Below are 23,124 nucleotides of genomic sequence, written 5' to 3' on the forward strand. Positions count from 1 at the left end.
CAGAGAGGTGAGATTGGATTGGTTTGGACATGTGGAGAGGAGAGATGCTGGGTATATTGGGAGAAGGATATTAAGGATAGAGCTGCCAGGCAAGCAGAAAAGAGGAAGGCCTAAGAGAAGGTCTGTGGATGTGGTGAGAGAGGACATGCAGGTGCCGGGTGTCACAGAGCAAGATGTAGAGAACAGGAAGGTAAGGAACAAGATGATCTGCTGTGGCAACACCTAACAGGAGCAGCCCAAAGAAGAAGATAGAATGTTTCTTTACCTGCCTTGCACTTATCATGTGTTTATGTACTGCAGCATGCAGAGGTTTGGGCACCCATGCTTAACATGTTTATTACTGTGAATAGTTAACAAAAGATAAACTGATCACCAAAAGGCATACAGTTAAAGATGACACATTTCTTTAATATATTAAGCAATGTTACATTTTTATTTCTATCATTCACTGCTACAAAATACCATAAAAATGAAAAGGGCATGAAGCCATAATTTCATGGTCAGTACTTAGTAACACCCCCTTTGGCAAGTATCACAGCTTGTAAATGCTTTTTGTAGCGAGCTAAGAGTCAATCAGTTCTTAGTTGGAGTATTTTCTCCCATTTGTCCTTGCATAAGGTTTCTAATTCTGCAAGATTATTGGGCCATTTTGCATGCACTGCTCTTTTGAGATCTATCCACAGATTTTCAGTGATGTTTAGGTCAGGGGAATGTGAGGGCCATGGCAAAACCATCGGTTTGCGCCTCTTGAGGTATTCTATTGTAGATTTTGAGGTGTGTTTCAGATCATTATCTTATTTTAGGACCCATCCTCCTTTTAAACTTCATCTTTTGTACAAATGGTGTAATTGCTTCCAGAATTTGCTGGCATTTATTTGAATCCATTCTTCCATCTATCAATGATATGTTCCCTGTATCACTGGCTACAATACAAGCCCAAAGCATGATCGATACCACCCACATGTTTAATAGTTGGAGAGGGTGTTCTTTTCCTGGAATTCAACACCCTTTTATCTTGAAACATACCTTTGCACATTGTGCTCAAAAAGTTCTGTTTTGAGGTTATCAGTCCACAGGACTTGTTTCCAAAATGCATCAGGCTTGAATAGATGTTCTTTTGCAAACTACAAGCAATGACTTTTGTGGCTAGGACACAGGAAGAGTTTTTTTGCTGATTCTGCTGTGAAGGTCGTATTTGTGTAGGTATCGCTGCACCGCAGAATAGTGCACTACCACTCCAGAGTCTGCTAAATTATTTTGAAGTGTTTTGCAGACAAACAGGTGGTTTTTTTTTTTTTGCATTTCTAGTAATCCAACGAGCAGTTTTTTCAGAAAGTTTTTTGGTCTTGCAGACCTCAACTTGACCTCCACTGTTCCTGTTAACTGCAATTTCTTAATAACATTACAAAGTGAAGAAACAACTACCTGAAAACACTTTGATATCTTCTTGTACCCTTCTCCTGCTTTGTGAGCATCAATTATTTTATTTTTCAGAGTGCTAGGCAGCTACATAGAGGAGCCCATGGTTGCTGATTGTTGCGACAAGGTTTAAGGTGTCAAGAAAATTTATACAGCTTTGCAATTTGTATCACCTGGAGCTTCCTAACAATGAATGTAAACAGGCCATAGCCCTAACGAGCCAATTAAGGTCTGAGACCTTGGTAAAAGTCATCTGAGGCCACAAATATATTGGGGTGTCCACACTTTTGCATGGGAATTCCTTTTGTCACTGTATAATTGTACAAAGCAAAAACAATACACTAATCTTGCATAAAAAGCTGAAAAGAAATGTGTCATTTATAACTTTATTCATTTTGGTGATCAATTCATCTTTTGCTCACTTAACTATTCACAGTAACAAACATTTTACGCAGTGTTGCTCAAACTTTAGCATGTCACCATATATGTTGCACTGCAGTCTGGGGAACATTATTTCATGTCATGTAGGTGCCAGGAAGAAAGGACAGATATCCTGGCTGTGATAAAGGAAGGGTTCCAAGAGGCCATAACAAAAGCATTGGACAAACAAACTCACTGGGAGTAGTTCATTCCCCCATACGGCAGGTGGCAGTGTTCCTCAGAGCTAAACATGATCAGGACACCCACAGGGTAGCATGGGAGTTGAAGTCCGGAAACATAGCCCTTTTGGGGTCTTTGGGGACTGCCAGAGGGTTCTGCCAGGGGAGGACTGTCCTGGTTTTCATGCGACCCGGAATTGCTTCAGAGGACTTGGACAGGTGACTGGAAGCAGTTCCTGGGTCTAGCTTTAACAGTGCCTCACTTAAACTGAGTCAGAGTCGAGAGGCAATGGGCAATGCTCTTGGAAGTGAAAGGAGAGAATTCTGTATTGTTGCATTTTGGTGAGGTTCTTGTAATTATAATATTTGTTATAAACAAATAAAAATCCTTTATTTGAACATGTTGTTGTGCTTGGACATTACTGTGTCTGTGGTTTGGGGCTCTGTGGCACCCCCTTGTGGTTACAGCTGCAATACTATGTATGTATGGTACTGTATAACAGTAAAGCCACTTGACTTGATGGCATTTGACTTTGGAATATGCTTAGGAACACAAGAAAAGTGAACACAACTTCAGAACCAGCGCAAGAATAGCCATCGCTAGTTTCAGTAATTGTTATTTTACAGGACTTTTCTCCTAGCCATAACAGCAGGAAGGTGATGGTTCAGTAAATACAGCTGTGGATTGTTTATTATTAAATAAATAAGCCTGTTACTGAACTTAACTATCATTCATTATCTGTGTCTTGGTCTTTCTATCTTGGTGCTCATTATAGTGTTATTATTGATGGTGTTGCAAAGTGGCAAAAATCACATACAACTTAGCACAGTTTCCTAACTTATTCTGTTTTCCTCCTACCCCTCCTTCTCCTACTACTGGGAATATTATTATTATCATTGCAGTGATCATAAAAGTACAAGATGTCAGCATGAAGGCCAATTTGCAGCCTGGGGTGGCAAAAAATCGTGACGTCATTCAGCCTAAAGCATAGCCTCCTACTCGTTTCTGGGTGTAGGGCACTTCATGACTACTTCTCGTATCCTTTTCTGAGCTACAACAAATTCTTATTCTAGTTGTAATTTAGTACAATTCCTAGGAGCAATTCTGAGACGCTTGATAAACATGGGCATTAGACTCTGACTTGGCCTCTCCTGGATATCAATGTTGTTTTTAAACCATTCCTATGTAACTTTGGCTTTTGTGCTTGTGGTTATTGTCTTGCTAAAAAGCAAGTCTTTTGCCAAAGGTCAGATTCCTAGTAGACTGCAACACGTTTTCTTCAGAAATTCCTTTTATTTTGGTGCATTAATTGTACCCTTTGTACCTGTTATTAATTTAGAGCAGTTTTCAGATATCTATTTTCACTTTGACATTTAAAGACTTGTTCGTAACCAGGTCAAAAAAGCTAAATAATATCTTTTGTGGTGCACTGTGTAGCATCTGTTGTAACTATTGGCAAAAATTACTGTCTGTGTATGTGGCAGAGGTGGGTGGGATAGTGCTACACACATAGTAACACTTAAATCACTGCACATTCAGTCACTGTTTTAACTAATCATCAATTTCAGATGAAAAAAATATAGCAGTACATTGTTATTGTCAGTCTATTCTTTCCTTGTTAATAAAATTATAGAGGCCTAAAAACATTTTGTGGCTTCAGGAGAGACTGATACATATTTGCTTTTATAGTATATCGTGGAACATATGCAGAAATGTTTTTAAGAAAGTTTTGGTTTCTCATTATGTCTCTACCATAGAGCATCATCCCTTACAGTGGAGGAAGTAAGTATTGAATGCATCAATATTTCTTTCAGTAAATATATTCCCAATGAGGCTATTCACATTAAATTTTCACCGGACATTGATACTAACTCAAAAATTCACAAATAAAAATAATTCACAACATTAAAGGTATGTGTAATAAAGTGGAATGGCATAGGGAAAAAGTATTGGTTTCCTTATACAGGAAGCGTCTTGAAGCTGTCATTACAAACAAACTCTTCTCTACTAAAAGTATTAAATTAGCACGTTCAATGCTTTTTCTCTGTGTCACTCTACTTTATTACACATACCTTTATTTATGACCTATAATGTTGTGAATTCTTTATATTTATGGATTTCTTGAGTTAATATCAATGGTCTGGTGAGAATTTCATGCGAATTGCCTCATTTATATATTTACTGAAAAAAATGTTGATCATTCAATAATTATTTCCTCAAGTTGTATATAAGTTCTGACTTCATTTGTCTGCACTTAATAAGAACACTTATTCACATAAAAACTCCACATATGTATCAACTATAATTAAATTATATCAGGTGCTGCATGAATCACAGATAATTAACAATTCTTTTTGTGGTTCCTCATGTATTTTTTTAAAATGGATGACTGGTTGAAACACTTAGCTTTTGCCAAATTGATGTTAAAAATAAAGCTGCTAGATTAGCATTGTGGGTTGAAAATGTGTTATCTGCAATAGCTATGATAACATTATGCATATACATGTACATCTACAGTACATACTGTATGCATATTATGCTATATTGTTATTTTCTACATTTAAACAAAGAAAAAAACATTTCTGCAAAGAGAAAATCATACTACAGTATAAGAATGAAGGCAGCCTTTCACAGACTTGCAGCTAGATGGTGCTAAATACTGTTAGATGACCCAAAGGTACTAAATTGGCAAATAATTTCCAAGAGAACTATCCATCCATCCATCCATCCATCCATTATCCAACCCGCTATATCCTAACACAGGGTCACGGTGGTCCACTGGAGCCAATCCCAGCCAGTACACAAGGCAGGAACAAATCCTGGGCAGGGTGCCAACCCACCGCAGGACACACACACACCCACACAACAAGCACACACTAGGGACAATTTAGGATCACCGTGCTGCCCCCCAGAGAACTAACATATTAATTCTTTAGTTTTCACTCTTTAATTGTATGGTGTGTGTGTAGTATGGGTTATTAGATTGGTTATTTCTAGTTGGACAGTGCATTGTAAATTACATTTTTTTTTACAAAGTCTTCTATCAACCAATAGTAAATCAGAAAGCTAGAACCAAAAATTAAACAATAAACATGGATTAAAAAAATAATATTCAAATTGTAGATTGAAAGTCATTCTCTGTTAATCATGTTATTTATCATTATAGCTGAAAAATTAATTTTTCTCACTCTTTCCTTCTCAAAACCCACTAGGTGAGTCATATCCTTCACCTCAGTGCTGTTGGTCCTTCGAACTATCGCTTTAATGCTTCATATTTATCTGACCTAGAAGGAAAAGGAAAAGTAAGAGGCCTATTTCTGTTAAGTATTTTGTATTTGTGTTTTGTTCCTCTTCTTTTTGTATCCCCCACAAAACGTAAAACAAAAGAAAAAAGAAAGTTTGGCTATTTTTGTCTCTGAAGGCCTTGCCAATGCTAACAGGAGAGATGGATTCTTCAGGAAGTCTTAATGCGCAGTGGCTGCAGCTTTTTAGCGATCGGATAAGAGCTAAGGCTGTCTTCCAGGTAAAAGGATGACAATATCACTAATTTTTTGTCTGTTAATAAAACTTGTTCTACATTCATTTGGTTGTGTTAATATTAAGATCCATGTCTATTGGTGATCTACATCTCTGAAACCTTACTCAACTTACTGTAAATCACATAGTGTCTTAAGCAGATTCTTTGCAAATAAATAAATGACTAACTTTCACTTCAGTCTAACCAAAAACTGACTTTTACAAAGACACAGTTCAATCCAAAATAAAATGTTTCACAGTTTTCACATTAAATATATCAACAGTGAATTACTAAGGAAAGTACCGTGTACAGGGCACATACCCAGTTGGTCTGAGGATAAACAGCATACATGAACTAGTTAAGAAATTTTTAATATACAATCAGATATTTATTTTTGGATTGCTGTTCTTTTTTAATTTGGAATATTACTTTCTATTGTTAACATACAGTTGAAGTCAGAAGTTTACATACACTTTGGGTGAATTCTATAAAACTTATTTTATAACCCCTTCCCAAGAGTTTATACTAACAAACTATGAAGTTGGCATATCGTTTAAGAGATCTACTTTGTTCATGGCAAAAGTTATTTTTTCCAACTATTTTTACAGAGTATTTCATTTTTTTACTGACTATATTACAATTCCAGTGGGTCAGAAGTTTACATACACTTTATTAATATTTGGTAGCATTGCTTTTAAATTGTTTAACTTGAGCCAAATGTTTTGGGTAGCCTTTCTCAAGCTTCTTACAATACATGACTGAAATGTTGGCCCATTCCTCCAGACAAAACTAGTGTACCTGGGACAGGATTGTAGGGTTCCTTGCTCAGACACGCTGTTTCAGTTCTACCCACAAATTTTCTATTAGATTGATGTCAGGACTTTGTGATGGCCACTCTAGTACTTTGACTTTGTTGTCCTTGCTGAGCTCTTAAGATGTTGTTGTAGTATATCTACATAATTTTCCTTCCTCATGGTGCCATCTATTTTGTGAAGTGCACCAGACAATCCTGCAGCAAAGCACCCCCACAACATGATGCTCCCATCCCCATGCTTGACATCTGGGATTTTCCTCAAAACATAACAAAATCATTATGGCCAAACAGTTTGATCTTCAGACAGTTTGATTCATCAGAGCAGAGGTAATTTATCCAGAAAGTAAGATCTTTGTCACCATGTGCCATTGCAAACTGCAGTCTTGCATTTTTATGCCAGCATTTATCTGTCTCCTTTCTGAGCTGTATGACAGCTGTGTGGTCCCATGGTATTTATATTTCTATATTGTTGTTTGTACGTCCATTTAGAAATTATTCCCAAGGATGAAGCAGATTTGTGGAGGTCCAGAATTTTTTTCTGAGATCTTGGCTGATTTCTTTTCTTTCCATTTTCTAACTAGCCTGTCCAGTTCTAGGTCTCAAGAATCTGGCATCTATTCAGGTAACACTGGGCTCAGGGCAGGAATCAACCCTGAACAGTGCTTCGGCCTATCTTAGAGCACAACCATACTCTGTACATGCCCACACTCACCTGAAGTCTATTAATCAAAAAAATATTCAGAGTTGTAGCTATTATATAAAATGGAAGACAATGCATGCAGTTGACCAGAGCTTATCCACCTGTAAGAGGCATTTATAAAGATATGTGTATAATTCACTGAAAATATTCCGGGAATTTGCAGTACTCCATTTCTTTCTGTAGGAATAGCAGATCTTCGTTATTATTTATACAGGTAATATTTATTAGGTGAAACAAGTCATCACTGTATATTCCCTTTATTAATTTTTCACCTTCTAGAAGCACATATTTGCTAAATTTTGTTTGGAGATGAATTAGCTGTTTATTGATTAATTTAAACTTGTTTTTATTTTTTTATTATGTATACATATGTTATAATCAACTAGAACAGTACTGTAGATGTTATTCTCAGTTATTTCAGTCTTTAGGTTTGAAAGATTTACTTGTGGATAGTTTATTAAACCAGTTTAGACAGTACCATACTTTTTACCTAAATCTAAATATATTTATAATAATATGTGTTTTATTATCTTCTAGACTCAAAAATCCCAGTTTCTAACATGGCAGTTTGAGACGGAATATCGAGGTGATGATTTCACTGCTGCTGTTACTATGGCAAACCCAGACATTTTCACACAATCTGGTAAAAGCAAGAATATTTGATTTATTTTATATTGTAATTAATTTTTGCATTGTATTATTTCTTATTACATTGTAATGTTTTCCTAAATATTTCGGAACCAAAATGTAATATCTGTTATACACTTTTCTTTCTTTTCCTTTGTCACACTGTGCACAGTAATTATGGTAGCACACTTTCTGCAAAGTATGTCTCCTCAGCTAGTTCTAGGTGGAGAGCTGGTTTATCACCGTGGCAGAGTGGAGGAGGGAGGTATTTTCACGCTGGCTGGACGTTACACTGGTAAGTATGATGGTACATATAATTGCATATTTTTTGCTTGTTATTGTCAGTCAGTCAAGTCATTTTCCAACCCGCTATATCCTAACAAAGAGTTACAGGGGTCTGCTGGAGCCAATCCCAGCCAACACAGTTGGCAAAGGCAGGGCACACACACACACACCAAGCACACACTAGGGACAATTTAGGATCGCCAATAGGAACGAAACTGTGGGAGGAATCCCACGCAGACACAGGGAGAACATGCAAACTCCACGCAGGGAGGACCTGGGAAGCGAACCCAGGTCTCCTTACTGTGAGGCAGCAGCGCTATCACTGCGTGACCGTGCCGCCCCTACTTGTTATTGTTTCAACAAAAATATAAAATGTCATTAATCACTTAAAATCTTTCATTTATAAATACTATCTTTAAGAAGGACAAATTAAACAAGTGTCACTGATAACTTGCAGGTAACAGCCTACAGCTATTTAGTGGTCAGTCTGGATATGTGCATGTACTATAGGGTAGTGGTAATAATCTTCTGTATTTGTGGACAGCTTGTTGTTTTTAGGATATGCAGAATTAATTTAATATGTTTTTAAAGAAATTATTTTAAACTAAAGTAGAATAAATAAAATATGTTAAACATATGTTAACCCCTAACGGGATCAGCCGAAAGAAGGAGAAAAAACATATATTAAACACATATTTAGCGCTACCATAATAATAATAGTAAGAAGAAGAATACATTTTATTTATATACAGTAGTACCTTTCATATGAAAATTGTAAAGCAAAAAATTATTAAATAAGGCAAGCAATTGCTGGTGCAATTGTTAGGCTTTAAGTTAAAATACTCCTTTGCTTAATAAACTTTTATTTATATGTAACTTAATACAGTATATAACTGAATAATATTTTTAATACAGCATATAAATCGTTAATCTATACATAGTATTTTCTGGGGAAATATTTTAATTTTGACACACTTGGTGATTAGGAGATAAGCTCTGCTCACTGTTCCTTCATTCAGGAAAAAAAAATGACTGTGAAATATGCTGGTAATTATTTAATAAAGCACCAAAAGAGAAATGGAATAGTGAAATACATCAATCCAGGTCATACTGAAAATCTATTATTTTGCAATATTGCAGTTTAAGACTGTTGCATTTATTTCTGAATTTTTAATACATTTGAATATGCGTTCCATACAAATGGGAACTGAACCTTTTAAAAAGTCTCCAATTAGCATTGCATCACTATGAACATTGCATGATTTTTTTTCTTTAAGATTTTAACATCACTTCCGGGGCAGTCTATTTATATTTTAGGTTGGATACAGTAGCTATTGCTTTCATGAATGAAATGTGCACCCTTTTTTGTCCTTTTATTTTTCCAATGCAGAGTGCTCCACAAAGCCTTCATTTTCTTTGTAGGAAATAGCCAATGTGTGCTACCAGTATCTAAGCCCTCACAGATGAGTGCACTTGAGAACTGATCTATATTACTTGTGAAAGTAGATTATCTTCAAGCAGAAGCTAATGTGATCAGAGAGAAAAGCAACTGAGATTAAAGAAGTGAAAGATGAGAGTAGGTATGTAAAGCAGCCATTAGAGAGGATTGAAGATGAGTGGGAAATAGTCAAGCATTTAATCCTGAAGAAATATGAAGCTAAGACTGAGAATGAGTTTGGCTACTTTTTTTGTTTGCTTTAAAACATGTCTTAGAAAACCCAAGAAAGAATACAAACAGAGACATCAGTGTGGCTATGGCCCACAGATGTGAAATGTACTAGAGTTGGCTTTGTAAGGCCTTTGATCTTAACGGCTCAGACACACACCTTGGAGCAATCTGCAATCTCTCTCTGTTTCATCTATGTAGATAGTTGGACACTGTACAAAAAAGTAAACGATTTTTGGTCTGGCAGGAGACCTATGGTTTTATATTATTTTTTTCAGAGGGACGAGAAATAATCGTTATGTTACAATTTGGTTAACATTACAATTTAGTGACATGTTTGAAAGTGACAAAAGTGGCTCCTGAAATTTCCCATTTGGGAACATAGCTATGCTTTTGTGATATATCGACAATCAACTGGTCAATGGAAATGGATCTGTGAAAGGAGCCATCTGTAAAATGGGTAAATTTTACCTAATGGCCAGTGGGAAAGAGAGAGAGTGATTTAGAGCAAAAAGGAAGGATGAGTGGGATGACTGCATCATTTCTGGTGCTGCTGTTTGGGATGATATTGTAAGATCTGCTCATAGCTTGGCTGAGATCACTGTCCACACCATGGCAAGAGCATCTCCTGGCAAGGAAGGCAGTGGAGGGTGATTAACTTTGAAAACTAAGGAGAGTTTTTAGTGTACCAGGGATGGAAGGAGCTGTAGAGAAAGTAACAGTGTAAGTCAGTTGATTTGCAATAAACACAAGCTTTCAGTTCTGGAAAACTGATAGAAGGATTGATGCTAAGGAAGAGTACAGGTGTGATCAATAAGTATGTTAACTGTGAACCTGACTGATGGATAAAAATTGGTAACAGGGTTAGTGAATTCCTAAAGCTGGATTTTGGGGCAGAAAGCTGCACCAACAAAATCCTTAATGTGTTTTCCTACAGTTCATTTATAAAGCCAAAGTAGGAAGAAAAGAAGCACCCTTCTACCCAGCTTGATTAAAATGTTTACATAGCTAGGTCCTTTCCTAGTATGGATTAAATTTGTGTTGTCCTTGGGATAAAAGTTACTATTGAAAGAGAATACATTGAGTTTACTATCCTGTCTAACTAAATCAACTTTATTAACTTGAACTCATTTTCTGGACACTGCCAGCTGAATATTTTGCATCCATTGATTAGAACATTCAATGTTCTAACCTTATTCTTGGTAAACCTTTTGATTCTTGCAAACATAAATTACTTTTTTCAGCAGGAATAACCTTTCCATTTTTTCCTAATCACTGAGTGGTTCAAAATTATCATTTAATACATTAATTTCTCCAAAGAAACTTACAAAGAAAAACAATCTACATAAAATACATGCAAGTAAGTATAGAAGAGGTACAACATTTAAAAAACAATGAACAACAAAATTTTGAAGGAGTTCTCAAGAAGATGGTACTCTAGTTGCAGCCAATGCTACATAATTTAGCAGTATAACCAAACAACAGCTTCCAGCCAGCTGTAAATATCCTAATTGTTTTATAGGATACTTTTATAGAATACTTGATATTTTTCCACTTATGTAATTATCTACACTGGAAGTTTAAAACCAGCAAAAGTACCAACAAACTTCCAAGTGCAAATGAGAAAAAGTAAAACTAAATAAAGTCCTTAAAAGAAATTAACATGAAGTTTTCATTAGTTACAAGATGCAGTGTTTAGTTGGTATGAAATGTTAGTAAATTATTTATTGTGAAAACATCAGCCTCATTGATACTATGTAGTTCAGATAACAATGTATATCTAACCTACAAGTACTTCTCAAGTTAATTTCAGTTAGAAGCAGAAGTTCAGTGAGTTCTGTTTGCTATAGCTTTAAATACTCAAATGTCTTATTTAATTTTTCTATTAATTCACCTTATTCACCTAAATTTTATCTTATAATGGAAATTAATAGTGGGGTAGACACCACGTCAAATGTTCCTGAATTCTGGAAAGATTAAACTACTTCATCATCATACTCACTAGATTGCTTATTAATAAACAATAACTACCTGGAAGACTGTACAGGAAACCATAATGATAGAGATAATGATGATGATGATGATGAAAACCTCAAGTACCAAGATAAAAGACAACAAAGAATCCTATTATTCAAATACATATAGTGATGCTACTGGACACATCATCAGTGATGTTACTGTAATCATCTAGTATTTTGGTTCTTGGAACAACATACATCCTCATTCAGGTGACCCAGCTGGAGCTGATTAAACCCCAGCTTGTTCAAGTTTTTATGCTTGCCACTAAGGTCTAGCTTTGGTGGTCTTACAGATGACTCTCCTGCTCCCACCTTTTACTATGCTCAGAAAACCTGAAGGCCTTGATTAGGGAGTGGACTGCAAAGCCCCAGCAGCCAGCCTCCACAGGGAGACACATGGCTCAGTATCCCATTGGCTGACATTGCCTGACCAGTACTTTGTTGAGCTATTTCTCAGAGGCTTCTTCCATACTTACTTCCCACTGAACTGTCAGATTCAACATTACCACTTACTTTGTGACCTCAGACAAGATGACAATTTCTGGTCATAAGGTAGTGACAGCAATGTGGCTGGGGAACCTCAACTGCTGCTCAAAGTTCACCAGCAACTGCCAATCCCTTGCTGAGGCCATGGTACATACAGGTGTTTTCCCCTGTTGTTTTTCACAGCTCAGCTGCTGTAACAATGACATCATCTGCTTAGAGGGATGCATGGCTGCAGTAGTTACTACACTGATAGTTTTGTCAAACAAGTGTTTTGGAACAGCTGCTCAGGATGTTTTCCAAGTTGCCACACATGGGGCACAGTGATCAAACTGGAGCCTCTGCTTTACCCCATATGTATAGGTTTGATGGAATGGACAGGACATCATACACAGCCTGAATGAGGAGTTTTATGTGGTGTGGCTCAGATTTCCATATCTCTGCCCAGGTAACCTTTCTCTCAACCACATTCTCCTATCTAATCCATGTTCCTTGTTGTCTCATCACGACTATCCTACATGATCTTCCCTCCTCAACTACAGTACCCACTTTTTGCTGAACTAGCTGCTACTTTTGCCTCCTTTCGTCCAGTGGTTCTATTGAAAGGAGTCTTAAAGGAACTCATTCCAGTTCAACCTTTTGTCAATATGCTTACCATCCTCTTGTGGCATAGTTTTTCCTCAAGCTGTTCAATTGCCTTCTCTGTTATCTATTTCTTTCCCGTTTTCACTCTTAATTCCAGTTTCAGCTATTTTTAGATTATTTGAATCCTTATACTGGATCACTTTCGTAATTTACATGACCTTGAACTCCTCCTCTGGGCCACCTGAGAGGCAGATGTAATTTGCTGTGACCATAGAATGTGTTGCTGCTTAGGCGCTTCAGTAGACCCAACTTTCTCCTGACATTGCTACTGACTTTCCTCTCCAAGATCTCAACTTTAAAGACTGGTACTTCATCGACAATGAGTGGCCAGGTTATCCTGGGAAGAATGACATGCTGGTACGGCCATACGTTAAAACTTCCCTGTTAATCTGGACAGGTCTATGGTGGCCAGCAAGCTGTCCAGCTCTGTCCAGGTTGCATGTATCGACACATCATCCTTCAGCAGGCTGTTAAAACTCCCACACTCTTAACAGGCCGTCTGAAATTGTTGGAATATTTGTTCCTGCAATGTGGAATCTATACTTGTCTACTATTTTTCCCTTCTTCAGTATCAAAGATCTCAACATGGCTGGCTTGAAATTAATCAGTGCCATCTGAATTAACTTTTTCAACTCCTGTAAGATTATTTAACAGCCTGGGACAGAGTCTGTGGCAATAGTCAGATAATCTATAAATGCCCTTATGGCTGGTTAACACTGAGCATACATTTTGGTCCCTCTACATTTTGGCTTGGCAGATCTCACTGGCACATTCTTTCTTGCCATGAACAAGATCACAAAGATGGGTAGATCCTGTGATGATACCAATCTCTGCCTTTTGCCAACTTGATGTACTATAGCTGCTCCTGAGGAGACCCTTAATCTGAAATTGTTGTCATAATCTATGACAAATCTCAGGTTGTGCATGGAACACTTTGTCAGTGTGAACTGCACTAGCTTGTGAGGTATAGAGCCATATGAATTTGCTACTTCGAACCACAATACTGACAGATATCCTTTAATTTCTCTTGTTTCCCTGATGAACTGTATCCCCACACTAATATGTTCCTGGCACCCCTGTTATACTATCTTTCTGCAAAGATTTGTTGATGTAGTCATTCCAGTCAAGATAGGTATAAATTATATTGGAAATGCCACTGAAAAAGATCTTTGCCTCAAATGTCAATAGGGAGATGATGTAGAACTGATCTATCTAGTAGGAGTTCACTTCGTTTGAGATCCATACTCCTTCTGGAGCTCTCCACTGAGCTTGTGCTCCAGAATCTAAAAGTCTTCCACAGCTGCATCCTCATACAACATGTCTAAATGCCTTCTGTATTTCAATAAAAATGTAATTAACCCGGTTTAGTGAATTTCAATTGACACCAAAACAAGAAACAAGTACAAAAACCTTCAGTGGGAACCCAAGACTGAACCTGAGAATTACTGCTGTAATGAATACCTGTTTTAATGAAAATGATTACAGTCTCAGTTATTGGTTCAAATTACAGCAGTATTATATGTAGTGGCTCCATCTAAATGGAAGAACTGAAAATATGAAAAATACAAATGTGCATGCTGCAGTGCTAAATTTAAAGTCCAGCAAAGGGATGAAAATAAGTAATTTTTTTCTATGTTAGAGAGAGAGGTAGAGCTTTATGGTATCATTTTAATTTTATCACTGGTTTAAACCTCCACAATATGTTACACAAAAGAGCTAAAAAATAAAAGAATAGATACATTTCACTTGTCTGCAGGAATAACCGAGAGACCACGACATAAAATTAAAAACACATCAACAAAGAACTCGGCCATTATACATAAGCTTTGTACAAATTAATAACATATAGCAGTGAACATGATACATGGAATATAATACTAGATGTAATATAATATATGTAAAAGTTAAGCAAACATTGAATTAAATTAAATAAAAATTAATCTAACTTTTAAGTGCAGTCCAGCCTCACATAACCATTGAAATAAGGCAGCACCATGTTACATACAGATAAATTACAGTAGTTTTACAGGAAGGTTGTGGACAGTTGTGTGATGAAGAGGATTTTTTTGATTGATGATTGATACTTTAATTATGTACTTTGCAGGGAGATTAATGTTTTGTAACATTGGATCAGAATCCTATATTTTTATAGCATGTCCTTAAATACACCCTTAGGTACACTGTCATAAGCTTTTTCTGTATCTAAAATACGTGTAGACAGAATTAGTCAATTTCTGTCCCTCCACAAATATTTGCACTACAATAATTATTTCATACACTAGGCTGACCCGCCTTTTAAGGCGACCGACTTTTAAGTTGACCACATATTAAGGCAATTCAATATGTAGATCAATTTGATATTTTATACAAACTCATTAATTTGGTTATATTGCATTTGAGCGGTATTACTTTAATACTCGTAGTTTCTGTTATTTTTGTGATGAAATTTAAACTTTTTTTCTATATTGAGGTCGCCCTTTTGAACCCCCCTGATATTTACTACGCGGTGAGGCATTTGTACTCCATCAACATTAATTATTTCCAGAGACATAATTTTGTCTATTTTTCCAGCGCATCGCGCACAAACGCAAGGGAACAATGGGGGCACCAGAACTCTGCTCACATCATGTCGCTTTGTACCGCAAGCTGCAAGTAGTAAGTCTGTGACAAGTGGAATACCGCTACGCTTTCCACTCACGGGACGGAAGGACAATCCCGACCGCTTTTATATAGTAAGAAAGAAGAAGAAGATATCGCAGTCTGGAGTAGAAAATCATCTTTTACCTGGAAAAACGAAACTACAAATCCCATCGTGTATTACAAAATGGACAGGGCGTGTGTGAAACTCTGCGCCTGCGTAGCACTCCCGGGATGGAAGGACAATCCCGACCGCTTTTATATAGAAGGATTATTTTATCTCTTCTGTTGAAAACACAGTGTCATTTTGTAGAGAATGCACAAGATCTTATGGAAAGCCTGAGCAAAGTAATACCTTTTTAATTGAACTCTCTGTCTTGCTTACCTTTTTAAATTTGACAGCCATCACTCCAGTCTGCCAATCTCAAAGTACTACCTCATTACTTTCAAGTAATATTGGACTAAAGCATTATAATCCAGCGAAAGCATGAAAGCACTATATTCCAGTGCTTTCAGTTTTTCATGATTTCATGCTGCCTTGTTTCTGCAGAACTATCCATCTGCATTTGGATGTCCTCAGTAAAGTCCTAGCACCATTTTAAGTCTCCTGTGTCTGTCAGAATGGCAGTTATATTAATCAAATCATTATCAAATGATTACTTACAGTAATAGTTCACCACCTCTCTTTACCTAGTATACAGCCTTATATCAAATGCTATGACTAAAAAGTTGATTACTGACCAGCTTTTCCATCAGTTAGATTATATTGTGTAAACATGCATTTACTATGGAAAGACCATGTTTAGTACAGTTATACAATAATAAGTTGTTGATGGGTTTAAGACCAGGCAGATCTTTCCTCTCAATCACAGTCCTTCAGGGATGTCTGTTATTTTGCATGTTAGTGTTGAAGTCTCTGCTAAGGAAAGAATTGATGGATGATACCATTTTGTCTCCATGAAAGTTGGTTACCCTGAACAACGATAGAGTTTCCTGCACAAACAGGTTTTACTTTTTTCTTATTCTATACGTGACATTTACAGTCTTGTACAAGCTTAATCCAGGTGTTTTAGGATATTTAGGCAAAATCTTATAGTATAACTCTAGAGCAGGAGAAAGAACAGCCTCTCTCAAATAGACTGATGCTATTGTATAGAGCTGAGGTCAGGCCCATCCACATTTGGGTTTGCATATGCCTGTGAGGATCTTAGTACTAAATAAAATCAAAGTTAATTTTGTTGTGACATATATGTACTAATAAAAAGGGTGTAAAAATGTACAGTTAATTTCGTACTGACAAATAAGAATGCAATAAGCACAACATTTGTGCTCTTGAGGAGATCAGAGTGAAAGAATGTACCAAAGGTACCTGTAGATGAGGTAAATATCAGTCGGTAATTCTTAAGGGGAAGCCTAAGTTATGTTTTATTCTCTGTTGATGGCACTTCACTCTGCAGAACTATGAAAAGGTAAAGCGTTTTAATTTTGTTCTGCATGAGGATAGCCATAGTAGTGATAACTGTTTGTGGAAGATACATTCACATTTAACCCAACAAATAGGTGGAAACTTAAGTGAGAAATATGTGGTACTAATGTAGCCTTTGCCGTAAATCATCTTTACTTGAAAAAAATAAAAATAAAAATGTTGGCATGTATGCTTGGTCCTATTCTGGTATCTGACAGGATGAGAAAAAAAACTCACTGAGAGTAAGAACCAGTTCTCCTAATCTGATGAGATTGTGTTTAGGAGAGACCTGCTGTTATTGTCAGATCTTTCTGAATTGTTTTACATTTTTATCATTAAAAATGACAGTATAAAGAGAAATGATTTCAATAGTGATGTTAGTGAAGTTGAAGCAAGTGCTGGCTAGCTGTTTTATATGAATATGGCTAATGGTATCATTTTTACTTATGTATTTTTAGCAGTAATGTTTTTTATTTTTTTTTTAATATTTACTGCAAAATTTTCTTTTCCTCTCCAAGGTCCAAATTGGGTAGCCACTTTAAATGCTGGAAAAGGAGGTGCACATGCCAGCTACTATCACCAAGCAAATAAACAGGTAATATTTGATGGAGTGCTTTTCCTTCAGCCTTATCTTGTTATTTCTCAGAGTGATTTGATTTGAGCAGAGTAAGTTCTGCATCTTAGTTTAGACTGGTGATGTACTTTTTTTCTTTTATTGCAAGTTCTACAATATGCAATCTATAATCTTTTTATCTAGTCTATTCTTGTATATAAAAGAACTACTGTATGCATTGTTCATCTTCATTTTTCAGTCTTTATAGCAAATATTAATTTGTTTATATTTGAAGGAAAGCAATAATTACAAGGTAGCATAATTGGAGTTCTGAAATTCCAGTTTGAATCCATATTTGATTTCTCCTTACAGAGAATATACACTGCTCAAAAAAATTAAAGGAACACTTTGAAAACACATCAGATCTCAAGGGAGAAAAAATCAGGCTGTATATCTTTTTTTTTTTTTTGAACTTTTATTAATTTTATTGTAATCATTTCTTACAAATCAATCAATTTTTACAAAAATTAGAATTGAGAACAAGTCGACCCCCACCCCTGAGAGAGAGAGCATGGCCAGTGGGGTAAAGCTTAAGGCTTGTAAACATACCTAAATTGATGAGTTTGATAAGCAATAGAGATGAATGGAGAAGAAAAAGAAATGCAGAAATAATTGCTTCCTCTGTGCTTTAAAAGCTTATTCTAAGATATTATTGATTAGATCCTGCCATGTTTTGAAAAAAATCTGTACAGATCCTCTAACTGAGTGTTTGATTTTTTCCAATTTCAGAACAAAACATCGGTTTCCCACTGACTTAAAAGAGGAGAGTTAGAATTCTTCCAGTTTAGGAAGATAAGTCTGTGTGCCAAAAGTATAGTGAAATCACAGTTTGTTTGTCATTCTCCACTTTAAACCCATCAGGAAGAACCCCAAACACAGCTGTTAATGGGTTAGGAGGGATTGTGACACCAAGGCTGTGTCTGAAAGGTAATTAAAAATTTTGGTCTAGAATGATGTTAATTTGGTGCAGGACCAAAGCATGTGACCCAGTGAGGCTGGGACTTGGTTGCAGCGTTCGCCGGTTGGATCCTGCCCTGGAAACATTTTGGAGAGTTTTAGACGAGACAGATGTGCTCGATATATAATTTTGAGTTGAATAATTGTGTGCTTTGTGCATATGGAGCTTAAGTGAATTCTCTGCATTGCTATTTTCCAACCCTTTTCTGATATATTGATTAAGAGATCTTTTTCCCAGTGTCTTCTTGGATCTTTGAAAGGGAGGGACTGTAAAATAATTGTATATATTGCAGAGATGGTGTCTAAGTCCTTGGAAATTGAGCAATATTTTTTCCAGCATGGATGAGGGTGCAAGATGAGGAAAATCGGGCAGGTTCTGTTTAACAAAGTTCCTAATTTGAAGATAGTGAAAGAAATGTGTAGCTGGAATGTTAAATTTGGAATGTAATTGTTCATAGGATGCAAAGATCTTGTCTATATAAAGATCTCTAAGCAAGTTAATCCCAAATTTTTCCAGATATTAAAAACTGCATATGTTTGCGAGGGTTGAAAGAGGTGGTTCTCTTGCAGAGGTGCCACAGATAAAAGCTTCTCCATCTTAAAATGCTTTCTACATTGGTTCCATATTCTGAGTGAGTGAAGCACAATTGGGTTATCCATATATTGCAGATAACTTATTGGAGCACAAAACAGGGAATATAAAGAAGTACTGCAGGATTTTACTTCTATTACGGACCAGGTCTGTGTATGTTCATCTATTTGTGTCCAGGTTTTTATAGCTTGTATGTTTGCTGCCCAGTAATAAAACTGAAAGTTAGGTAGAGCCATGCCACCTTCTGCCTTTGGTCTTTGTAGGGTCGCTCTTTGGATACGTGGATGTTTTGAATTCCAAATAAATGAGGTTATTGTTGAATCTAATTGCTTAAAAAATGATTTATTGATGTATATTGGAATGTTTTGAAATAAAAAAGAAGCTTAGGAAGAATATTCATCTTAACAATGTTAACTCTTCCAGCTAGAGTAAGATGAAGGGTTGACCACCCATTCAAGTCTTGCTTAGTTTTTCCATGCAGACGGCAAAATTTTGTTGATAAAGAGCTTTATGTTTACTTGTGATGTTTACCCCTAGGTATTTAAACTGTTCTGCAATGATAAAAGGTAGGGTGTCTAATCTAATATTATATGCTTGAGAATTCACTGGAAAGAGTACACTTTTATTCAGATTAATTCTGAGACCAGAGATCTTTTGAAATTCTGTAAGTGCTGTTAAGACTGCAGGCACAGAATTTTTGGGTCTGATATATACAGTACCATATCATCTGCATATAGAGAAATTTTCTGTTCCAGTCCTTCTCTGATAATCCCCTTTATCTGATCAGCATTTCGACAGTGAACCGCCAGTGGTTCAATGGTGATTGTAAATAGCAGCGGTGACAAGGGGCATCCCTGTCTGGTACCTCGTTCTAGTTTAAAGTAGTCTGAACAAATGTTGATACAAACTGAAGCTTCTGGATTGGTATACAGTAGTTTGATCCATGCACAAATGTTCGGGCCAAACCCAAATGTCTCTAATGTAGTGAAAAGGTATTTCCATTCAATCATGTCAAATGCTTTTCTGCATCCAATGATAATAATATTTCTGGGGTGTTTGACTTTGTTGGTGAGTATATTACATTAAACAGGCGTCGAAGATTGGAAGATAAGTGTCGACCCTTGATAAATCCAGTTTGATCTTGTGATATTACCGAAGGGAGCACTTTCTCCATCCTTCTAGCTATGATTTTGAGAGTATCTTAACGTCATTATTCAGAAGTGAAATTGGTCTGTATGATGCACATTGTAATACTGTAAGTCCTTATGTTGTTTAGGAAAGACGGTGATTAATGCTTGGCGAAAAGTTTCAGGAAGAGTTTGACTGTCTCTAGCTTCTGTAAATGTTGCTAATAGGAGGGGAGCTAGCTGAGCAAAGAATTTCTTATAAAATTCTGCAGGGTAGCCATCAGGGCCTGCTGCTTTCCTGCATTGAAGTGACTTTATAGCATCTAGTAATTCTGATAGCGCCAGAGTTTTATCCAGTTCCTCCACACTAGGAGTATCTATTTGTGGTATCTGTAATGTATCCAGAAATGTATTAGATTGTGTGCTGTCTTCTTTAAACTCAGTAGAATATAAGGATTTATAGTAGTCTCTAAATGTGTGCATTATATTTTTATGGTCGTTGATTTTGTCTCCATTCGTGTTGGTGATTACTAGGTTTGCGTTGCGAACTTCTTGCTTGTGGATTTGTTGAGCTAAAAGCTTATTAGCTTTCTCTCCATGTTCATAGTAATGATGTATGGATTTATAATTTTTTTTATTTTATTATTACATTCTTATTAATTTTATTGCAATCCATACAAATCAATCAAGTTTTTACAAATAGAGAAATTGAGTTAAGGACAAATCGATCTCCACCCCTGAGAGAGAGAGCAAGGCAAACGGTGTGAAATTTAAGGCTTGTAAACATATCTAAATTAATAAATTCTCTGTGCTTTATGAGCTTATTTTAAAATATTACTGATTAGATCCTGCCATGTTTTGAAAAAAGTCTGTACAGATCCTCTGAGTATTTGATTTTTTCCAATTTCAAATAGTATAACACATAGGTTTCCCACTGACTTGAAAGAGGAGAGTTTGGGTTCTTCCAGTTTATCAGAATAAGTCTGCGTGCCAAAAGTGTATTGAATGCAATCACAATTTGTTTGTCTTTCTCCACTTTAAGCCCACCTGGAAGAACCCCAAACACAGCTGTAAATGGGTTAGGAGGGATTGTGACCCCAAGGCTGTCTGAAAGGTAATTAAAAATTTTGGTCCAGAATAATGTTAATTTGGTGCAGGCCCAGAACATGTGACCCAGTGAGGCTGGGACTTGGTTGCAGCGTTGGCAGGTTGGATCATGCCCTGGAAACATTTTGGAGAGTTTTAGACGAGACAGATGTGCTCGATATATAATTTTGAGTTGTATAATTGTATGCTTTGCGCATATGGAGCTTAACTGAATTCTCTGCATTGCTACTTTCCACTCTTTTTCTGATATATTAATTGAGAGATCTTTTTCCCAGTGTCCTCTTGGATCTTTGAAAGGGAGGGATTGTAAAATGATTTTATATATTGTAGAGATTGTGTCTAAGTCCTTTAGATTGAGCAATATTTTTTCCAGCGTGGATGAGGGTGCAAGATGAGGGAAATCGGGAAGGTTCTGTTTAACAAAGTTCCTGATTTGAAGATAGTGAAAGAAATGTGTAGCTGGAATGTTAAATTTGGAATGTAATTGTTCATAGGATGCAAAGATGTTGTCTATATAAAGATCTCTAAGCATGTTAATTCCAAATTTTTTCCAAATATGAAAAACTGCATATGTTTGCGAAGGTTGAAAGAGGTGGTTCTCTTGCAGAGGTGCCACAGATAGAAGCTTCTCCGTCCTTTCTACATTGGTTCCATATTCTAAGTGAGTGAAGCACAATTGGGTTATTAGTATATTGCCGATAATGTGTGTTTATTGGAGCACAGAGCAGGGAATACAAAGAAGTACTGCAGGATTTTACTTCTATTGCGGACCAAGCCTGTGTATGTTCTTCTATTTGTGTCCAGGATCTTATCGCCTGTATATCTGCTGCCCAGTAATAAAACTGGAAGTTAGGTAGAGCCATGCCACCTTCTGGATTTATAAATTAGTTGTTCAGTTTCTTTAGTTGTCAAGAGTTTGAGTTCTGAATGCAGAGCCTGCCTTTTCCTATGTAGAGCCTTGCTTGGAAGCCTGGCATGTTCTTCATCTATTCTAGTAATTTCGCTTTTTAACTCTGATACTTTCTTGGTTTCTAATTTATTACTGTGGGAAAGATATGAAATAATCTGTCCTCTTAAGAAGGCCTTAAGAGTTTCTCAGAGTTTTCCTGCAGAAATCTCTGAGGATGTATTTGTCTTTAGGAAGAAACTGATTTGTTTAGATATAAATTCTGTACAATTCTCGTCTGCTAATAGAAACGGGTTGAGACGCCATCTGCGAGGTGAGTGTGTGGGGCATAGTGACTTTAGCTCCAAGATCAGAGGTTCATGGTCGGAGATAACAATAGGCATCGTACTTGCAAGAAATTATTATCTATAAAGAAATAATCAATTCTTGAGTAGCAATGATGTACTGGTGAGTAGGAAGAATACATTCTAGAGTTTGGGTTTAGAAACCTCCAAGGGTCTGATAAGTTGTGGTCAGTTATAAACTTTGTAATTATCTTTGCAGTGTTAAATATCGTACCCCCTGTGATAGAAGTCCTATCTTAGAGTGGATTTAAAACACAATTAAAGTCCCCAGCCATTATAATTTTATGAGTGTTCATATTGGGAATGGATGCAAATTAAATTTTGCATAAATTCCTTATGATTACTCATTAGGTGATCAAAATCATTTTACAGTTAAGTAAGTTGCCCATGACCATCACATATCTCCCTTCAGGATCCGATAATACATCTGATGCTACAAATGAGACTGTTCTATGTATGAAAATTCCCACACCTAGTTTTCTTTGTAAAGCTAGAATGGAACATTTGGCCAGTCCAATCCTTTTGCAGCTGGAACTGGTCCTTGCTTAGTAAGTGGGTCTCCTGTAAAAATAGTGTTTTAGCGTTTAAACATGTTAGGTAA

At 36.5% G+C, this 23,124-nt stretch overlaps 1 protein-coding gene across 5 annotated transcripts in view; it reads left to right on the plus strand.

The window, feature by feature from the left end:
- si:dkey-71l1.1 (uncharacterized protein LOC569883 homolog) overlaps positions 1-23,124 on the plus strand; it is a 49,264-nt gene that overhangs the window by 18,854 nt on the left and 7,286 nt on the right. For 4 of the 5 annotated variants that reach the window (XM_039763940.1, XM_039763939.1, XM_039763943.1 and 1 more), the window contains exons 4-8: positions 5,232-5,321; positions 5,441-5,542; positions 7,588-7,693; positions 7,850-7,972; positions 17,395-17,471. In XM_039763940.1, the coding sequence (XP_039619874.1) occupies positions 5,232-5,321; positions 5,441-5,542; positions 7,588-7,693; positions 7,850-7,972; positions 17,395-17,471 (498 nt within the window). The remainder of the gene's footprint in view (positions 1-5,231; positions 5,322-5,440; positions 5,543-7,587; positions 7,694-7,849; positions 7,973-17,394; positions 17,472-23,124) is intronic. The other variant, XM_039763944.1, reaches the window with a different exon arrangement.

Source organism: Polypterus senegalus, chromosome 9, assembly GCF_016835505.1.
Source record: "Polypterus senegalus isolate Bchr_013 chromosome 9, ASM1683550v1, whole genome shotgun sequence".
NCBI lineage: Eukaryota > Metazoa > Chordata > Cladistia > Polypteriformes > Polypteridae > Polypterus > Polypterus senegalus.